The sequence below is a fragment of the Haliotis rufescens genome, unplaced genomic scaffold, assembly GCF_023055435.1.
Source record: "Haliotis rufescens isolate VD_foot unplaced genomic scaffold, xgHalRufe1.0.p SCAF_5, whole genome shotgun sequence".
Taxonomy (NCBI): domain Eukaryota; kingdom Metazoa; phylum Mollusca; class Gastropoda; order Lepetellida; family Haliotidae; genus Haliotis; species Haliotis rufescens.
Window position 1 is genome coordinate 15,319,470 of NW_025964223.1, and position 21,622 is coordinate 15,341,091.

Genomic DNA, 21,622 nt, shown 5'->3' on the forward strand with positions numbered 1-21,622 from the left:
CTTTCCTGATAAGTTACACATGCTTTGGTGTAATTCACCAACCTCTGTGTTGAAATCTTATGGTTTTAGAGTGTTAATAAGTTCTCTGGTCTTGTCTAATTTGCATTATCATCATCGCTTTGATAATTCACAGATATGGCAGGCATTTTTTTTGGTGGAGGGTCAAACGAGGTATGGGTAGTCAGCAGTAGGCCGGATGACGTCGTAAATGGCTTGTGTTATGTATTAATGCACCACTGTCCATCGTTTCGAAGCTAAAGTGGTACAATTATAGGTGTGTAAGAAACAAATTACTGCACTCGTGTCTGTCAATTACCATTTATCTTAACTCGTTTCAAATGGTGTCTAACGTGCTTTCGCTCGTTAGATACCTTTCTGAATAATTGTGACGTACACTGTATCTGACTGACACTTGTGTAATAATCTCTGTATATTTGATTCTGAAATGTATAATCAGGATCGTTTAAGCATCATTACTCCAGAAGCGTTGAACAGACAAAGATAGATAATACAACAGACTGTTGATGGGTATAAAAATATTTATTTTCAAGTATTTATATACATTTCAAATAATGTAAAATGGAACTTAGTAAAAGTAGGCAATCTTTCTCTCCAAGTTGATCTGATGCTAGACAGGTTCTCACAGTCCGATATACTGATGGTCACACGTGCCTTCATCACAGTCCACGAACATCACCATGGACAGTTGGCGGACTATATTTCAATACAATGTCCATGATGTACACACGGAAATATACTACTAACCAGGTATTCTTGAATATAAAATCTACCTGTAGATAACATTGAAACTAGCAATGTTTAGATTGCACACATTTATTAAAGCACATGGACCTGTTCCAACTCTTATCTGCAAATTTATATCATAGTTTTCTGTGAACATTCATAAAGCTTAATGTCTTTAATAATATATGAATAAGGCCAGACCAATTTTTTCCCCTAGCAATACAAATCTGCCTTACTGATTTTTCCCTGATTTAAAAAAAGAAAAGAAAAATTATATATCTTTAAAATGTGCCGACAGCACTTAAATATTGATCAATTTCTCAATAGAAGGGAAGCAACTCTTCCGCAATTGTTTCTTGCCAACAGCAGAAGTGTAAATAAATTCATTGGATAACTGCGGTGTCTCTGCCAGTGTAATCACTTCCTTTTTGATTTAAGAAAATGGTATCTTGTTGAGGCCAGTTGTAGTTTGTGAATTTGTTTTTGTTGACATTTCTCGTATGGGTTTTCATAATGTCGACAAAGGGCCACAGCCCAATGATCACAAAACAAAACATCTTTCTATTAACAAAATAGCTGAAATGAAGCTTACAGACACAGTTGGTGATTCGTCATCGAATGTCATGGCCACTTTCCCTGCTTGGTCCCCTCTCCTAGGCTTAAAAAATAAAAGAACTGGTGCGGGCGGGCTGGTGGGCGGTGTCTTCTTTTTTGTTGTTGTTCAAACCAGTATGTAACCAATAAACAGTTGTGTACAATCCACCTGGGGAAGGGCCTCCCAACATAAATGTATTCCTTGATGAGTAAAATACTGGAATACATGTTGGACTTGTAATATTTAAGGATTTTTAATACATTTTCTTAAAAAATTTAAATAAAAACGAAACTTGCGGCAAACTTTATGACGGTGCTGGCGCTGCCTGAGAACCAAGACTATTTTTTTTTAGCCCTACATACAGCCAATTGGGTCCGAAAAATCTGTCATACAATAATAAACATCAAAATCTGATTCTCTTGTTGCAATTATTAATGCTAATCATTAAAAGATAAATTCTCTCTGTCTCAACTGACAGTACTAGAACTAGACACAAGTATTGGTTTTGTGATAGTGATGAAATATGTCCTATCTACAAGCACCAAGCTTCCGGCCAGGCCAAAAGTAAACAGTTTTCAGACAAGAGCACTTCTGTACAATTATGATATTGCATTCATAGCACCAGAAAATTATATAAAAGAACCTCAGTTGACCATAAACACTCTTGACACACAAGAAGTTTTAGAAATTGTTATACACATCCCCTATCTATCCAAAAAAGAGCATGTGTTTTCGAACAATAAACAACCACAAGTTGGTATCACCTGTCACGTCCATACACACAGCATACATACAGTATACATACAGTATACACACAGCCCAGCCAGACAGTACTGACTGACTGACAACTTATTCTGTTGCAAGATGGTACGGTACCTAGCAGTTCCTTGATCCCTGGTAACAACCTGATGTGGCTTAGACATGTTAGAGTTGCTCATCTTCCCAAGGCAAAGGAGTCAACTGACTATAAAAGTCCAGTTTCCACCCTTGCTGAACTTGGCTGGAATTTCTGGGCTCGATTGTAGCGTCACCAGTGGCTATTATGAGTCATGTCCCTTCTATGTCCCTCCTACTGACCAATCAGATTCCACCTCTCATATCACTTGCATTTGCTTCAAACAAAATGGTGGTGCCCAGTCAAGACGTTCTGATTGATAAATCAAAATCTATATTGTAATTAAAAGTGTCTTACTTCACGAAGCTCATCAAATTACGTGAGCACCTTGATTAAAAACATGTAAAGATTTGGGAAATATCCTGTTGATGCCGAGCTGGCAATTGACTAAAATCTGCATGGCAGTTTACGAACCCGATGTCGATTTTGTTCCACGATATCGATTGGACTACGCATAGACTCATTAGTCCAGCCAAAACATAACTCCATAATTCCAGCCTTGTTTGGCAAGGTTGGAAATTGGACTTATAAAGTCAGTGAACTCCCTTGCCTCAGGAAGATGAGAGTCGTTGGACCTGTGGAAGGATTTCCTGAAATCTAATACACTGTCCTTTGCTTCCCATCACCAATCACCATAAACTTCTCCAAGTGTTGCCTCTGTCATTGAGATCATGATTCAAAGTAGGTGATTTGCAACTCAGGTCATATATTTTGTATTGCATCTTACAACCCAGATGAACAGTGTTACAACAAACAATTAAATTTTGATGCAGCAACTGTTGTACCACAATATATATCCCATCACAACCCTCCTGTATCACTGCATGATACCTCTGCCTGTAGGCCGGACGCACCCACCATGGGAGAGATGGTGTCAGGTGAACCTTCTAACCAGCCACTCAACATTCCAAATTCACGGTAGGAGTGAGTGAAGCATTCCAACCAGGATATCTGATTTCTGTATCTCCAAAATGAACACAAATACGCCCGTTATGTTGTTGTGGATATTTTATACACTCTGTTGTTAATGATCACATTACATCTACACCCAAGAGGGAGTACCATCAAACTCTGTGTAGGTTTTCTGAAGATCGGAATTTCCGAAGGTCGAAAAGAAATTTAGCAGAATCTTCCACAAAGCTGACATCTGATTAGCTTAAGAACCCTCACATCCTTCATTTTGATTTACTAAGGGTTCATCTGATGCCACCTCCTAATAAGGGTTTATCAGATCTTCACACACAGAGGTATCTTTAATGTCCTTGACCTTCTTGCTTTACTCATGGCACACAGACCTAATGAATTTCATACAACACAACCACCATCAAGTTGAGGCTGTGTAAAATAACAGAACATGACATCTGTTTTCAAACAAAAGAGAACAGCTGATCTACATTCTCTTGAAACACTTAAGGGCAACACAGAAAACCACTTGTCTTGTATCAGTTTGGTCCCTCTCTACTGTAAACTTGGACCCACACAGCTACTAAAGCAGATACAAAACTAACAAACAAACAAACTCTGAACAGCTATTAGTCAAAAGTACTATCATTAAGTGAAATGTCATTCTGACAGTGACAGCCACTATTGCACAGCCCGCAGCTAAATGCAGTCAATCTGTTCCCTCATCACCACCACAGGGCACTCTGATGGACATCAGTAACCTTGTGAGGGAGTTTGTCCCTGCAGTTGGTCACATGGTGAATCACTGTGTCTTGTTGGTAGGAATATTGGTTCTGTGGTTGGTGTCCAGGCTCCTCACACCCCAATCAGTCTCCGAGCTCGGAACACCACTGTGCTACAGACCAACGCCCAGCAGGCTATGCCAACTCCACCTGGAAACACGAAACATGAAAGCTGCACTCAATGTATCAAACAAGTCAGCGAACCTGACCACCCGATCCTGTTAGTCGCCTCTTACGACAAGCAAAGTCGCCTTTTAAGGCAAGCATGGGTTGCTGAAGACCTATCCTACCTTGGATCTTCACGGGTCTACACTACATTATGATATGAGGTTAATCAATAGCAATGCTGCAAAGGAATCTTGTTATGGTACAACACTTGGTAGTGTGTTTTTTGTTATCCAAATATAATAAAACCAATCATAATTATTAGGGCTGCAACAAATACACTATGAGGCGAATACGATTTGTATCACAATTAAAGAGTAACGAATACGAATATCAATTCACGAATACAATAACAAGTCAGCAGTTGATGTATTATTTGTTACATTCAGTGAAACATTAACAACATAAATTATTTGACATTGTTTGTTAATCATTAATATATTAAACATTTATATGCTGCACTTAACCAGGTACTAGAATCTGCTCAAAAGCGACAATGACCAGTGACCACAATACTGTCAAATTAAATATTATCAGAGTGCTGTCTTTGAAAGAAATCTATGCATATCATATGATATGTTTTAAGGATATATTTAGGTACAGAGTATGTAAATACACATGATGGCATATTCATAAATATTCAATTCTGGTGGCCATGTATAACAAATTCAATTCATGAATGGATACTGTTCGATTCACCGAATACGCAAGTGAATCGTAACAGCCCTAATAATTATATTCCTCCTTATCAATCAAAGCAATCTCATGGCACCATACAATTAATACCATGGTGAATGGATCAGTGTGCACTCAAATAACATTCTCAACTCACTGGGAAGTATTCAACCATGGCTGCCTGTTAGGCTATAAGGTTTGCATGTATATAATCATCTCTTCCTAACGGGTACCCATATACAGATGGGTGAACGGAGGACAATTGCAGACAAATAGAAACTCAGGAGTCACGATTGTTGGTCAATCACCTGACCACCAACTCTTTATAAACGTTACAGAATTTCCCCTTACGCAGTGCACAGGACCATGTACCACCACATGAAGTAGTGTGGGATCAAGTAGTGTTGGATCAAGTAGTGAATCAGTGCAACATGACAAGTAGCTCACCTCAACTAACATCTAGTCTTGGAAATGAACATATCGTACAGAAAAAAACAGTTGTTCACTTATCTTAATAAAAATATAATAAAAGGGAGCCCAGTGACTCTCTTCATTTTCAGACACTGCAGTAATCTAGACTTGCCAAACATTATAGACTTGCATGGGCTGTATCTGATATATATTTGTATCAGGGTCTGTAAGACAGACTAGTAGCTCACCTAACTTGTGGAATTTTTTCAATATGAGGGAACAAAATATAACTGATGGTTCAGTAAGGTCCTTCATGCCTTCACCTGGTATATGTAGTAATACCAAGCAATTCCCATGTGGCTGCCATGTTGAAAATCAGACTGGAAGTCTGTGAGTATTTGTGGGGCACAATGCGAAGGTTCCCCACCATATGTATGATAATCCTTGTGGTTTCAGAGGTGTTGATTTATGAGTGAGTGAGTGAGTGAGTGAGTGAGTGAGTGAGTGAGTGAGTGAGTGAGTGAGTGAGTGAGTGAGTGAGTGAGTGAGTGAGTGAGTGAGTGAGTGAGTGAGTGAGTGAGTGATTTATGCTTTCAGCCATATCGTGACGAGAAATTATACATTTTTAATACATATATTTTTGCTAAATTAAAACCTGTCATCGAAGGACAGTAAAACCACTAGAATATCACAGATTAATATGTAAAACTAGTCAACAACTATAAAAAGATATCACTATAAATTACGGCACAATATAAAAAAGGGCTATAGATCGCCAGCAGCTGAAGGTAGTTTACCATGCTAGGGTCCATGGGGACTAACAGTACTTTTGCTACCTGCATGGACCCCAGCCAGATTTACATCATCCCCTCTGCTGTTGGCGATTAATGACAAATTTAGCCAGAGTAAACGAACATATATGCTACGATTAAAAAAGGGCAGAAAATAAACATACTTTGAAAGACGTGGTCTTACATACCCTCTCTGGTTGATATGTATGAAGGATGGACAGACAACAGTAAAACACCCCATAACAAAAGAAGATGTAAATCTTTAGTTTAAACAAATGAGTGAGCCTCAAACCTGGAACTCCGGTGGGGAAGGCAACAATTCGACTGAAGGGGAAGAAATATGAGGACGGCAGCTGGAGTAAAGGCTCATTTCGGTACGTCAGCACCAGACTCAACATTATCAGGGCCTGAAACATACATATCAAAAACATATATATTATACTGACAATATAGCCTGGGCCGGAACATGCTAAAAGGCATGGACAGTTCTCTATAAAACATACATATGATTGAGAACAACATTCAGAGAGTGGCCGACAATTTCAGGATCCCCATAAGCCTAGTCTAAATCATGGAGTGAAAACAGTGACATTACACATCAAATTAGGCTAATGATACAATAAGAAAGGAATTGTACTTGACTGTTTGGCAAGACCTGTGAAATATTGGTTCTTGGACATATGGGGAAAGCCTGCATACCATATTCGACGTAATAAGCGCCCCGCTCCGATGAGCGCCCACAGCGATATTTGCTAATATATTGGCTAGTGAACAATCCCAATTAGCACCCCATCCGATTGATCGATGCACACAAGACTTATTTATTTGCTTATACATAGTATAATACGCACTCGTGTGTTATATGCACCCTTAATTATGGGCAATTAAATTCTGGAAAAATATATCGGTCGTATATAAACATTTTAGGCTGTCAGCATAAACCACGAAATTTACGATCTTTCAACATGTTCAATTGGGTTTTTCACCATATAATATTCTAATAAGAGTCAGCCCACTATTTCTAATTTTGAGAGCACCCTGGGCGCTTATTACGTCGAATACGGTAAATCTTTTTCTGAACAAATATCAGTCTTTGGCAAAAATGTATACTAGCCCATGAATTGTTTACTCACATGAACAACATGGATTGCAATCTTGATGCCCACTTTCAGCATCGTCAAACGCTGGGATCTTGAGCTTCCTGAAGGAGTCAGATGATGGGATAATGTCACAACTTTTCAATAAGCCTAGTTGTCCATCAATTAATATGGTATAATGGATTCATTATGGCTGTAATATTATAAAAGATATTGCCTCTCAAATTTAGAACAGCTCATGTTTAAGTTGAACAATAACAGCCATAACTTAGAAGTTTTAACTCACAATCATTTAAGAGTTGTTGATTTTGGATATTTAAGCACTGTAGCATCATTTCCTAATACATGTTATATGTGTTAAATCAAAATACGTGAAAGGTACAACCATACTCTACATGCTGTATGCATCTAGAGCTCGAGATAAGCTGCGTATTTGCGTAAAATATGCATTAAAAAAACTGAAATACCCAGAAAATTCAAATCCTAAAGTCTAAACACTGTAAATACGCTATTGAAATAAAACTAATGCATATATTCAACTGTTAGATAAACAATTGCAAATATTACAACTGCTACCGCTAGATAAACTGATGGTGTATCAGCAGATTGCGAAAGACACTTTAGCGAAAGTTACATTCGGAAAAGCACAGTCGATGATTGGTGTAAACAAATAAATGTTGCCCCTTTCTCACAATGGTAGGTTTTGAAAACAAAAATGGCTTCCCGGAGAGGAAGCTGCAAGCAGACGCAGACGGGTATACTCCAGTAACTATACATTTACTATTAAATTATTTACAGGGATTGTTACAAAACAGGTCATAATACCCCAATGTCAAGAAACAGGCGGGTAAAAAAATTGAATACCTTCTAAAAATTGTGGATACCCTTTCAAAATCAAACCCCTGGGTAAAATACCCAAATAACCAAAAGCTTATCTCGAGCTCTGTGCATATACACACAACTACTGTAATATTGTAGTACCTAGCTGCTTAAGCTGCCCCATGATCTTGTCAATCTTGCGCTGTATCTTCATGTAACGTGCAAACTCATCGGCCATATTCACAGACTCTTGCTCAGACTTGAGATCTCTGACTTGTGACCTCAGATCTAGTTCCTCATTGGTCAACCTAAACACACTTTTCCCAATCTACAACACAACAAAAAAAGGTTCTGATTGACACCTATAAACATTTATAACATATTCTAAAAAACAAACAGCTCATACAATGAAGTTCAAACATTATCTTGTAGATGAAGTTAGATACAGCAAAGTGTTGAATACTGGCTCCATCTGTTAACCACGCATAACTAAACCAGGCTTGGAAAAAGGTCTAATTCATCTGATATGTTATGATGGTGAACTAAAAGATATTGATACAAAACATATTTTTTTCAAGAAAGAAAAAATATTCATCTTTATTTTGGAAGACTGTAACCATGTTTCTGTTTCACAGGGCTTATTTCAATGTCCTTGTTTTTTCAAATAGTGAAACTTCTTCCCATTTCTCTACTTAACAATGAAACATAAATAAACAAAATGAACACTGTCTGACTACCATGTCTACAGTATATTCAATATTATTAAATAGTGGTGGTTATTGAATCATCATTACAATACATACTTTACTTTACATAAATTGAGTGTGTAGGTGCAAATGATCTCTACTACTTCATTCTGCGACTTTATCTATGTCATTGGCAAGAAAAAGAAGAACATTTAACTGGTTGACTCAAAACGCTTTTGCACAGACTTCAGCATGTTGAGTATTCCAATTCCTTGGTCTCTTCGGTTCAGTCACAATGAGATACAAGTGAAATGTGATCTTGTTTGATACGAAATATATCTATGATAGAAGAATTATTTATTTATCAACAATATATAATTATAATATACTAGATGCGGTAGTCTTCTTTTTCTTGTCTGTGTGACCGAAAACCGAACAGTTGAATCGTGTGACTTGTTGACCAAACTGACTGCAATGTTTCTTCTCCAACAACATCTTTCAAGAACAGAACATTCATAAATGCTTTCAGAGACAACTTACCAAACCTGCGATAATATGTGAATATTTCGGCAAAATAGTAAACAGAATCACAAAGAATAAAATCAGGATCATCAAAAACATCTTGTTTTCGGTTAGAACCTTCCTCGCTGCATGTAGCAACCGTATACTCCCGAGCTCTTCCGACTGTCCGCATACGGAACAACTCTTGCAATACTTGCCTTGCAGACCGTTAACATTTTTCTGGAGAAGCACCTTCCCACGCGCGGCATTCGGGTTTTTTTCAGGTTTAAGATGTGGTTACGTACATCTTTTCCTCAATCGGATAGATCTATTTTGCCTGCATTCCTGTCTTTTTGTGATCATTATTTCTAGGGTAGGTGCCGTAATTACTTATTAGTGTTGTGTGTCAATCGGCGAAACTGTATCTCATTATCTATGTATTTAAATAATCATCGTTACAGCGAGATAAACTGAAATCATATAATTTGAGTTAACAGACATACAACGTCGGTTTATTATGAAATCAATCGAGCTAGGACAGCCAACTGGGCTAAATCTATAGAAATATGCTCCATGTCCAAATTAACGCTATGTGTGATCCTTGGGCATTGTCTAAAGTTTACTAAGGATCAAGTATTGATAAAAAAAAATCATCAAACAAGTAAAGATTGAAACATCCCGGTACACAATGATTGGGTAACCCCTATAAGACCTCAATACGTGGTGCTTGGTTTGTTTGTTGTTCAACTCCACACTCAGCAATATTCCAGCTATATGACGTCAGTCTGTAAATAACCGAGTCTGGACAAGACAATCCAGTAATTGATGATATGAGCATTGATCCACACAATTGGGATACAATGACATTCATCAACCAAGTCAGCGAGCCTGACCACCCGATCCCGTTCGTCGCTTCTTACGACGATCATTTCATGATGAACGGGCAGAGGCATGCAGTCACGGGCACGATGTGCACGAGGTGCTTGAAAACCTGTTTGGATGTATCGTGACAGAATTGTTGCACACCAGAGAGCACGACAACACGTGCTACGAAGTACTGTAACAACTGGGTGCACTTATGTCCTCTCAGCGTTAAGGACGTCGTTTGACGACCGAAGAATTAAGCAGATGCTAAGGCATGCTTGAAACCGGGTCAACACAACGCCACTTTGCAAAAGTCTTTGGTGTCAACCAAAGTGTGATCAGCAGGGCATGGGGTCGATACCAGTCGTTGGTCGACGGGGTTTCTTCCGATTCCAGCAAGACGTAAACACTTCGTTACTGCCACCACACTCAGATATGACCCGCGGAACGCCATTGGCGTTAACGTTTCTACTCAGACAGTGCGTAATCGTCTTCGTGACGCTTTTCTCCGGTCACGGAGAGCATGCTTTCGCATGCCACTGACCTGACATCACAGGCAGGCACGGTTGGATTGGGCTGAATATCATGACAGACCAGGACCCTGCTCCAGTACTTTTTAACTGATGCATCGAGAAACAGTCTAGACTTCACGGGTAATCGTGTTCGAGTGTGGCGTAGATTTCAGGATACCAACGTAGCAAACTTGACCGTTATGCATGGAGGGGGCTCAATCATGATTTGCGGTGGGATCAATAGAGCTGGAAGAACCGATCTCCATTGTTCTACAGCGGGGCACGACGACAGGTATGCGCTACAGGGATGACATTCTTGATGTGTACGCGAGACCATATATATGCTAGGGCTGCAACGATACACCTAGGTCACGATACGATATGTATCTCGATACTTACATCACGATTCGATACGTATCTCGATACGCTACGATACACATAGTGACAAGAGAAGACAAGAGATAAATGAATTAAACTTAGTTTATTAAAATGAAAAATGAAATGAAAGTGATGAATGTTCATGAGTCATAAAATATATACTGTAATGAGTATTTTAACTTAATGAATCATCTGCCATTTCCATGTAATGGCTAGCAAACACAAAAGTAACAGTCTTACATTTTTGTGAGTTGTGACTAGATGGTAGATTCTAGGAGTAAATACTAAATGTACCAGTGTCCAGTAACTAATGATTTGCCATTTTCGTGAATAAAGACAAAAAAACAATTAAAAACAATTATAGCAACAGCCATGTTATACACCATTTGAAAGGTCTAATCCTAGTGTTTATAAATATGAAAGTTATGCTTATCACATTATTTAAATAATGCATTTACAACTTAATTAAGTTCGTTGTAAATAAAAAAAAATGTAAGCTAACACATTCATAACGTCCAGATTAAAGACCAAGGAAGCGAAAATTTGACGATTTGGGACAAATTTAAGATTTCAAAAAATCTACTTATTTCTTTTTTATTTTCATTGTATACGTAATTGGAAAATTATTTTAAAAAGAATTATAAAAATAGAATCTGTTTTCACTCATTTCCAGATAACAGCGGCTGTCCGCTCAGTAACATGGAGAAATACCTCCGTTTTCGAAAGCTTCGTATGAATAACACGTTTGTCGAGGACTGACATATGACACATCGCTAGAAAGCTTGTTTTTTCACCTTCACGCTCGTAACATTGCCTTTCTCTTTTTCGTAGCTATAACATAAGATTTCATTGGATAAAACGGTTTCTAATAACGCTTTTTTGCCGAAATCTGCTACAAGGTTCATGATTGGTCAAATTTGAGCACGTGACCTGAGACAGGCAATCAAATTACAAATCCTCGTGTACGATGACTTTCATATTTTTACGAAATATTTTGGTTAAATCGTGTTATTCTGAACGTTTAGAGCAGGAAATCGCGATCTATAATAAAAAAAAGGAGTTTCGTGGATGTTTCATGCTAGGTAACAAGCTGTGACAAAGATTTTTCATGCATATATTTTGGCATTGAACATAGTGTCCGAGCCGAGAATTCGATGCGACGAAAGCCGAGATGTCATTTGACTAACATCACACGCGATCGCATGAAAAGATGGAAATAAGTTAGCTGTAAGTTTGACCACTTTTAGATATTTTTTTGTTGATTTTATTTATCACTTTGTATATAAATTTAAAGATTTGCTTGAAACGTCTTTGTTTTGCTCTTTGACATGTTCGATGTGCATCCGAGAATTATATTTTCAATAACATTGCGGGAAATAGTGAATAACTTTTTAATCTATCGATAAAAAAAATGATTCATTTGATAAATTGAAATAGAATACGTATTTCAGACATTGTGAGATGTGATAGATTTAATAAATGAATGGTATGACAGGTAGGTCCATAAAAATATATACTATTTTGACGTGGCTAATGCTTCTTGGCCGGTTTACCGGCCTGCGGTGTTGAAAGAGTTAAAACAAATTTAAAACGTATCTGTGATAAAAGTTTATTTACAAAAAAAGACGTACGTATATACGTCTTTGAAAAAACGTATCGTGAAAAATCGAGATACAGCACCTCACAAATCGCACACCGTATCGTATGGAGTGAATCGCGATGCATCGGTGTCCCGGGATATCGTTTCAGCCCTAATATATGCTGGTGCAATCGGACCGGACTTCATCCTCATGGACGATAACGCACGACCTCATCGTACCAGGGTCGTTGATGTCTATTCAGAGCAGAAACCATTGTCCTCATGGAGTGGCCAGCCAGGTCACCAGACCTCAGTTCTGTCGAACACACGTGGAACGAGCTGCAGATCGCCTGCTCACGACGCCCTGTCCTTCCGGCATCTCTACGGGAACTCGGAAATGCTCTAACTGAAGAGTGGACAATCTTCCCCTGGCAACCACCCAGACACTTCATGGGAGCATAGACGGTGTCAGGATGTGATCGCACAACGTGGATCACATACGCGCTACTGAGAGTTGGGTTTTTTGGACAATACAATTGCTTTGTTTCGTGATTTTTTTACGTTACAGTTTTGGTAAGGTACTCCCATTTTGACGGGTGATCTGACTGATTACTGCTTTTAGTCACATGTTGTTTGTTGGCATTGTGTGGCAAATGACAACAGACATTTGTTCATTAAACATGTCTTCACGCAATGTTGTCTTCATCTTCCCGAGGCAAGTGAGTTAACTGACTATAAAAGTCCAGTTTCCACCCTTGCCGAACTAGGCTGGTATTATGGAGTTACATTTTGGCTGGGCTAACGAGTCTATGCATAGTCCAATCAAAATCGCGCACCGAAATCGAACCGCTTCGTAAAGTGTCATGCAGATTTCGGTCGACTGCAGGATTTGCAAAGCATGTGCACCGCTAACTCGTTGTCAACAGATATTTTCTATATCTTTTAAATTAAGGTGCTCACGTGATTTGATGCACTTCGCGATGTAAGACTCGTTTTATCACAATATAGATCTTGATTATCGATCAGATCGTCTTGACTGGGCGCCACCGTTTTGTTTGAAGCAAATGCAAGTGATACGAGAGGTTGAATCTGATTGGTCAATAGGAGAGGCATAGAAAAGACATTACTCGTAAAAGCCACTGGTGGCGCTACGGTCGAGCCCAGGAATTCCAGCCTAGTTCGGCAAGGGTGGAAACTGGACTTTTAAAGTCAGTTAACTCTCTTGCCTCGGGAAGATGTGTTGTCTTCGGCTTTTTCAACAAATGCACACAATTTGACGTATTATCTTTTAAAGTTGCAAACTTTGAGTAGTATATTTAGGGGTTATATCTGACTGCAAAACTGTTATTTCTAAAAATGACTAGCTCGGACTACAAGTCTGTCGGTGAGACCACTTTACATTCGTCACCGCCAATAACAAGGGACGGGAATCCCCGGTTACACACGTCTTTGGCACAGCGTTTAGTTTGCTTGTTTGTTGTTTAACGCCGCAATCAGCAATATTCCAGCTAAATGACGGCGGCCTGCAAATAATCGAGTCTGGACCAGACACTCCAGTGATTGACATCATGAGCATCGATCCACACAATTGGGATACGATGACATGCATCAACCAAGTCAGCGAGCCTGACCACCCGATCCCGTCAGTCACCTCTTACGACAAGCATAGTCGCCTTTTACGGCAGGTATGGGTTGCTGAAGACCTATTCTACCCAGGATCTTCACGAGCCTTATGGCACAGCGATATTACGCACTCTCCAATACGCGTAACGAATGTTTCACGAGCTGTAATGAACGTATTCTCAAGCCGCATGGTTCCCATGTGCATATGTGTTGTGTCATCTCATTTAGCTGACACGCCGTGATATAACTGGAATAATGTTAAATGCGGCGTTAAACCCAACTCACTCACTCACTCACTCACTGTACAAGTAAACGTGATTCTATTTTACCACGTGACCTCTTTTGGCCAGTCACACATCCCGGGGGTCAAAGGGATCTTCCGTGGGTCACGGAAACCATGGCTCCGCTGTGAATCTGACACATACGGAATGCATAGTGTGTATAAAAAGGCGAAATTCGGTGCAAAAGTTTAATCGGAGTTGAAAAAGTCAGTCTTGAAGTGGTACCTTAGAACGGTAGCTAACCGAGTGAACATGGAGTTTAACATCGTTATTCATCCAATGTGACGATCCGGTGTATATGTTAGTAACTCCATTTGCCTGATAAAGGTTTTGTTTATTTGTTTTTTTGTATGTTGTTTACTGCCACACTCGGCAATGTCCCAGCCGTATGATGGCGGTCTGTAAATAACCGAGTCTGAACCAGACATTCCAGTGTTTGACATCATGAGCATCGATCTACGCAATTGGGATACGATGACATGCATCAACCAAATCAGCGAGCCTGACTACCCGATCCCATTAGTCGCCTCTTACGACAAGCAAAGTCGCTTTTAACGGCAAGCATAAGTTTCTGAAGACCTATTCTACCCCGGATCTTCACGGGTCTGATAAAGGTACAATCATCTGGAAAGAAACGTTTCATTGAAAGAAAAACGACGTTGAAATCATTGTCAGCTCTGTCCTCAGTGCATAAGAATGAAAAAATACTGGAACGGGAGCCGGTCAAGCCATTTATTTAAACAAGTTGGGGAGTGGCTACAAATGGTTCTTGAGGAAGTTAGTGACATCTCTCACGACCCTGGTACCCACGTTAACCCGGAAACCACATGCAATGATGGAAAGCCTCCGGAAAGTTCCTGATCATTGCCTTTGAACCAACGGCTTTCAGTCGCGAAACGTACATATTACCGTCGTCCCTAGTGATGTCATATCCGGCTGTCATCACGTACGCATGTGCAGTTCGTCTCAACATGTCGTCGCCTGCCATCAACGGCGCCAAGTATGGATCAAGGAGACGGTGTTTGATCTTCTTCCATAATTCTCTGTTACCGAAATCTTTCCTCAGTTCTGTATCTCTCAAGGCTAGAGTACGTATATAATATTTAGGTACTAGTTTGTCCGGATTGGCGTTATCGGCATATTTTGAGTTTTTCAGTTCAACAGAAGTGTGGTTATTGGAAAGAAACTAAGGGAGATATTTCAAATCAATTCCGGCATAATTCAGCCAAAATATAACGTTGTCTGGGCTGTTAACAGACTTTCTCATATACGGAGCATTTTCAATGAAGCCGGTCGTGCTGAAATTCAGGACTTGAAGCACAGGAACAAGTACAATCTGCACACGAATCTTTTCTTTGAGGCGGAGGGATACAGCAGCAGCCAAATTACCACCTGCGCTGTCTCCTGCCACGTCTATTCGTGTAGGATTTAGTCCCAGGTCGTGGTTGATTATCCAGTGTATTTTATCATCATTCTATTTTAACTAATCTGGGCCCATTCGCCACCATAGACATGGGACCCGTGAAGATTCCGGGGTAGAATAGGTCTTCAGCAACCCATGCTTGCCGTAAAAGGTGACTATGCTTGTCGTAAAAGGCGACTAACGGGATCGGGTGGTCAGGCTCACTGACTTGCTTGATGCATGTCATCGATCCCAATTGCGTGGATCGTTGCTCATGATATTAATCACTGGAGTGTCTGGTCCAAACTCGATTATTTACAGACCGCCGTCATATAGCTGGAATATTGCTGAGTGCGGCGTTAAACAACAAACCAACCAACCATAGACATGGAGTTATTTTAAACTGGACAATCGAGGGCGGCTCTGGGTACACGGACATCGAATTTAAATAAGCTAAATTCAAGTTTTCGGAGTCAAACTTTGTTTGTCTGCTTTGTCAAATATTAGCATGTTTAGTATAAATTTACTCATGCTTGTCGTTACAGGCGACTAACGGGATCGGGTAGTCAGGCTCCGCGTCTTGTTTGGTTGAATATCACCGTATCCCAGTTTCGTAATTCGATGCTCATGATATCAATCACTGGATTGCAGCGTTAAACAACAAACAAACAAACCTATATTACGTGTAGACCAAGATGGCGGGAGCAGCATGTCCAAGGTTGATGTCATATGAACAATGATCCAACTTAAGGATCAGAATCGGGTTTGGGCGAGTCCAGATTTTATTTACACATGACGCACACCGAGTTTAGCACATGCCGTTCACGGAGTGTAACACATGGTATATACCGATTAAACCTATAACCTACGTGTTTCTCTCATGGCGTGCACCAGATTACATTGAGTGTAACGCATGCCGTACACCGGGTTTAATACGTGACGTACATAGGGTTTAAAGAGGGACACAGTTTACCAGGTAACGTACACCGAGTTTAACACGTGACGTACATATGGTTTAAAGAGGGACACAGTTTACCAGGTAACGTACACTGGGTGTAACACGTGACGTACATAGGGTTTAAAGAGGGACATAGTTTACAAGGATACGTACACCGAGTTTAACACGTGACGTACATAGGGTTTAAAGAGGGACACAAATTACCAGGTAACGTACACCGAGTTTAACACGTGACGTACATAGGGTTTAAAGAGGGACACAGTTTACCAGGTAACGTACACCGAGTTTAACACGTGACGTACATAGGGTTTAAAGAGGGACACAGTTTACAAGGTAACGTACACTGGGTGTAACACGTGACGTACATAGGGTTTAAAGAGGGACATAGTTGACAAGGTAACGTACACTGGGTGTAACACGTGACGTACATAGGGTTTAAAGAGGGACACAGTTTACCAGGTAACGAAGACCGAGTTTAACACGTGACGTACATATGGTTTAAAGAGGGACATAGTTTACCAAGGTAACATACACCGAGTTTAACACGTGACGTACATAGGGTTTGAAGAGGGACAAAGTTTACAAGGTAACGTACACCGAGTTTAACACGTGACGTACATAGGGTTTAAAGAGGGACACAGTTTACCAGGTAACGTACACCGAGTTTAACACGTGACGTACATAGGGTTTAAAGAGGGACACAGTTTACCAGGTAACATACACCGAGTTTAACACGTGACGTACATAGGGTTAAAAGAGGGACATAGTTTACAAGGTAACGTACACCGAGTTTAACACGTGACGTACATAGGGTTTAAAGAGGGACATAGTTTACAAGGTAACGTACACCGAGTTTAACACGTGACGTACATAGGGTTTAAAGAGGGACATAGTTTACCAGGTAACGTACACCGAGTTTAACACGTGACGTACATAGGGTTTAAAGAGGGACACAGTTTACCAGGTAACGTACACCGAGTTTAACACGTGACGTACATAGGGTTTAAAGAGGGACACAGTTTACCAGGTAACATACACCGAGTTTAACACGTGACGTACATAGGGTTTAAAGAGGGACATAGTTTACAAGGTAACGTACACCGAGTTTAACACGTGACGTACATAGGGTTTAAAGAGGGACACAAATTACCAGGAAACGTACACCGAGTTTAACACGTGACGTACATAGGGTTTAAAGAGGGACATAGTTTACAAGGTAACGTACACCGAGTTTAACACGTGACGTACATATGGTTTAAAGAGGGACACAGTTTACCAGGTAACGTACACTGGGTGTAACACGTGACGTACATAGGGTTTAAAGAGGGACATAGTTTACAAGGTAACGTACACCGAGTTTAACACGTGACGTACATAGGGTTTAAAGAGGGACACAAATTACCAGGTAACGTACACCGAGTTTAACACGTGACGTACATAGGGTTTAAAGAGGGACACAGTTTACCAGGTAACGTACACCGAGTTGAACACGTGACGTACATAGGGTTTAAAGAGGGACACAGTTTACCAGGTAACGTACACTGGGTGTAACACGTGACGTACATAGGGTTTAAAGAGGGACATAGTTTACAAGGTAACGTACACTGGGTGTAACACGTGACGTACATAGGGTTTAAAGAGGGACACAGTTTACCAGGTAACGTACACCGAGTTTAACACGTGACGTACATATGGTTTAAAGAGGGACATAGTTTACCAAGGTAACATACACCGAGTTTAACACGTGACGTACATAGGGTTTGAAGAGGGACAAAGTTTACCAGGTAACGTACACCGAGTTTAACACGTGACGTACATAGGGTTTAAAGAGGGACACAGTTTACCAGGTAACATACACCGAGTTTAACACGTGACGTACATAGGGTTTAAAGAGGGACATAGTTTACCAGGTAACGTACACCGAGTTTAACACGTGACGTACATAGGGTTTAAAGAGGGACATAGTTTACAAGGTAACGTACACCGAGTATAACACGTGACGTACATAGGGTTTAAAGAGGGACATAGTTTACCAGGTAACGTACACCGAGTTTAACACGTGACGTACATAGGGTTTAAAGAGGGACACAGTTTACCAGGTAACATACACCGAGTTTAACACTTGACGTACATAGGGTTTAAAGAGGGACACAGTTTACCAGGTAACATACACCGAGTTTAACACGTGACGTACATAGGGTTTAAAGAGGGACACAGTTTACCAGGTAACGTACACCGAGTTTAACACGTGACGTACATAGGGTTTAAAGAGGGACATAGTTTACAAGGTAACGTACACCGAGTTTAACACGTGACGTACATAGGGTTTAAAGAGGGACATAGTTTACCAGGTAACGTACACCGAGTTTAACACGTGACGTACATAGGGTTTAAAGAGGGACACAGTTTACCAGGTAACATACACCGAGTTTAACACGTGACGTACATAGGGCTTAAAGAGGGACATAGTTTACAAGGTAACGTGCACCGAGTTTAACACGTGACGTACATAGGGTTTAAAGAGGGACACACATTACCAGGTAACGTACACCGAGTTTAACACGTGACGTACATAGGGTTTAAAGAGGGACACAGTTTACCAGGTAACGTACACCGAGTTTAACACGTGACGTACATAGGGTTTAAAGAGGGACACAGTTTACCAGGTAACGTACACCGAGTTTAACACGTGACGTACATAGGGTTTAAAGAGGGACACAGTTTACCAGGTAACGTACACCGAGTTTAACACGTGACGTACTGTAACACCATTAGGGTGCTAGTGAAAGCACAAATAACACAATCAGAGATGAAGTTTGGCAGTCCAAGTTTGTAATGGCGTTTACAAACTTTATGTTTAATTTTGGTTTTAAATGTCAACAATGTGGACATAAATTATGAACAAATGTGATGAAAAATGTTGCTTATAAATACCCCCAGTTTTGATCAACAACTATAAGTCTATTATATTTTATTAACAGGGCTCAGTCTCTAAAGAAGTAATAATATTAAGTTATATTAGCTTTATTGTTTTGAGAAAATGTTATTATAATTAATAAAATGTCAAGAGATTTCTTCAAAAATTGGCCTAAACATGTATCAAAATATGTACCTAGTGGTAGTGATAAGTAGAAGTGTTCTAGACCTTACTTACTTACTTACTTTGGAGATTTAACGTGCGCTGTCCGACTGATGCGTATTTCGCACACGGGTTCTAGACCTTGACCCGTGATCGTATTTATAGGCATCATTAACAGATCATGTGACCTTTCTTAGCCAATCAGAACACAAGTTGGATGGCTTTCATATCACAAGCATGACATAGGTAATGTCATTTCCAACACAAGTTAGTGATTACAAAATGTCCTTGTTTTGTCCTATTTGTCCGAATACAATTAGGACACAGTAGAAATAATCAGGACATGGAAACAATTTGTTATAATTAAATGGACAATATCTTTACGCTAACGTAGCGTCAGTGGCCGCCATCTTGGTTGGTGGTCATCTCCGTTACAAGTGAAATTTGCAAAACAATCAATTTCTCTTATTGATTGGTATTGTCCTTGTTGTTGAACAAACATAATTTGTGCTAATATCTGATACAATGATATTAAGGACAAGGATAGATTCAGACCAAGCGACTGGGAGGATAGTTTGACAGACGTCAAACGTACGTTAAGACCATTGGCAAATATAGGCCTTTAGGAGAAAAAATGCCCTTATTCCAAGTATTGATGTTGTCCTATATGTCCTTTAATAATTCGGACAGTATCACGATTCATTAAAATACTTGGCAAATATTAACAGAGAAACGGACAAACAGATTGTCAATATTGCCTTGAACTGTCGGCAATGAAATGTCATAACACAGAACGACTGTCATATTGCATATACAAATGCAAGAAATATGGGAACGTATATGTTGTCCTCTATGTGTCTGAATATTGCAAATCTAGATTCGACTGCAGGAAAATACTTTATCATGAATCTCGGACTTTGATGTGGAAACGGACATCCAAGTTATAAACAGTCACTATGCCAAGCGTAAACATAATTGACAGGTGACCGTAACCTCAGGAATGTCAAACAGATCAAATTAGTTATTCAGTGCGATCAAGTGTAATTATCATTAAAATCCAAAGTGAAATATACAGAGCAAGAATGTTATCGGAAAATCTTAAATAACCAGTGTATTAGGTCATTGTTTATCTAGATCAAATGTCAACTTACTGTCTAAAAATAGCAACGATACAAGAGTGTATACAATAAATAGTCCCTGACAAACACGTTCTTATCACTCAAAAGACATCATGAATCCAAACAGTGAACAAATATAATCACAAGGTAACATGGAATGTGTCAACCTGTACAATAATAATGCATCATGATAACAGTAGGTATATTATTCATGGATGTATATAGCGTAGTGACACAAAGTGGTAATCAGGTCATGCCTGACAAGTGCTGCTCGCGCGAACGTTCAGTGATAGATAAACATAGCTATCAACAGTGAACATGACCCACAAAGTTGATTCAGATAGATGAAGTTCATTTCAAGGTAACTATCTATGATACTATAATCTTATTATTTGCTTTAATGTGAAAATTGTGAATGGACATTTGCAGATAGATCGTGATATAACGAAAATAGGTGACACTTACGATGGACAAGGTTTACTAAATGTACTCTGATTACAATTACTGCTTATATTGGACTTCTATAACACTTCCCCCATCCCACTAAAGATCTTAAATACTCCTGTATTTGGATAAATCCTTCACTTAAACATCAAGGCGGAGTGGGACATCATTCAGCTGCTGCAAGAGAGGGTCAAGGTCAGTATCCCTTAGGGTGGCTAGAGAAACCATCATGTCGACTTGCTTGGCTGCTGTGGGGGGCAGGTCTGTCTCCTGGTCCGCATGCGCTACCATAACGAGAAACTTGTTTTGGTACAGTCTCA

At 39.7% G+C, this 21,622-nt stretch overlaps 1 protein-coding gene and 1 pseudogene across 1 annotated transcript; both read right to left on the reverse strand.

The window, feature by feature from the left end:
• Nucleotides 1-525: 525 nt before the first annotated feature.
• Nucleotides 526-9,239, reverse strand: LOC124113263 (guided entry of tail-anchored proteins factor 1-like). The gene is made up of 5 exons (XM_046473551.2): nucleotides 9,104-9,239; nucleotides 8,040-8,205; nucleotides 7,095-7,162; nucleotides 6,254-6,368; nucleotides 526-4,069 (listed from the first exon to the last, which is right to left on the reverse strand). Exons 1-5 carry the CDS (start codon nucleotides 9,182-9,184, stop codon nucleotides 3,993-3,995), a joined length of 507 nt encoding a protein of 168 aa, XP_046329507.1. The 5' UTR covers nucleotides 9,185-9,239; the 3' UTR covers nucleotides 526-3,992.
• Nucleotides 9,240-15,019: 5,780 nt separating this feature from the next.
• Nucleotides 15,020-21,593, reverse strand: LOC124113237 (annotated as a pseudogene).
• Between the last annotated feature and the right edge of the window lie 29 nt (nucleotides 21,594-21,622).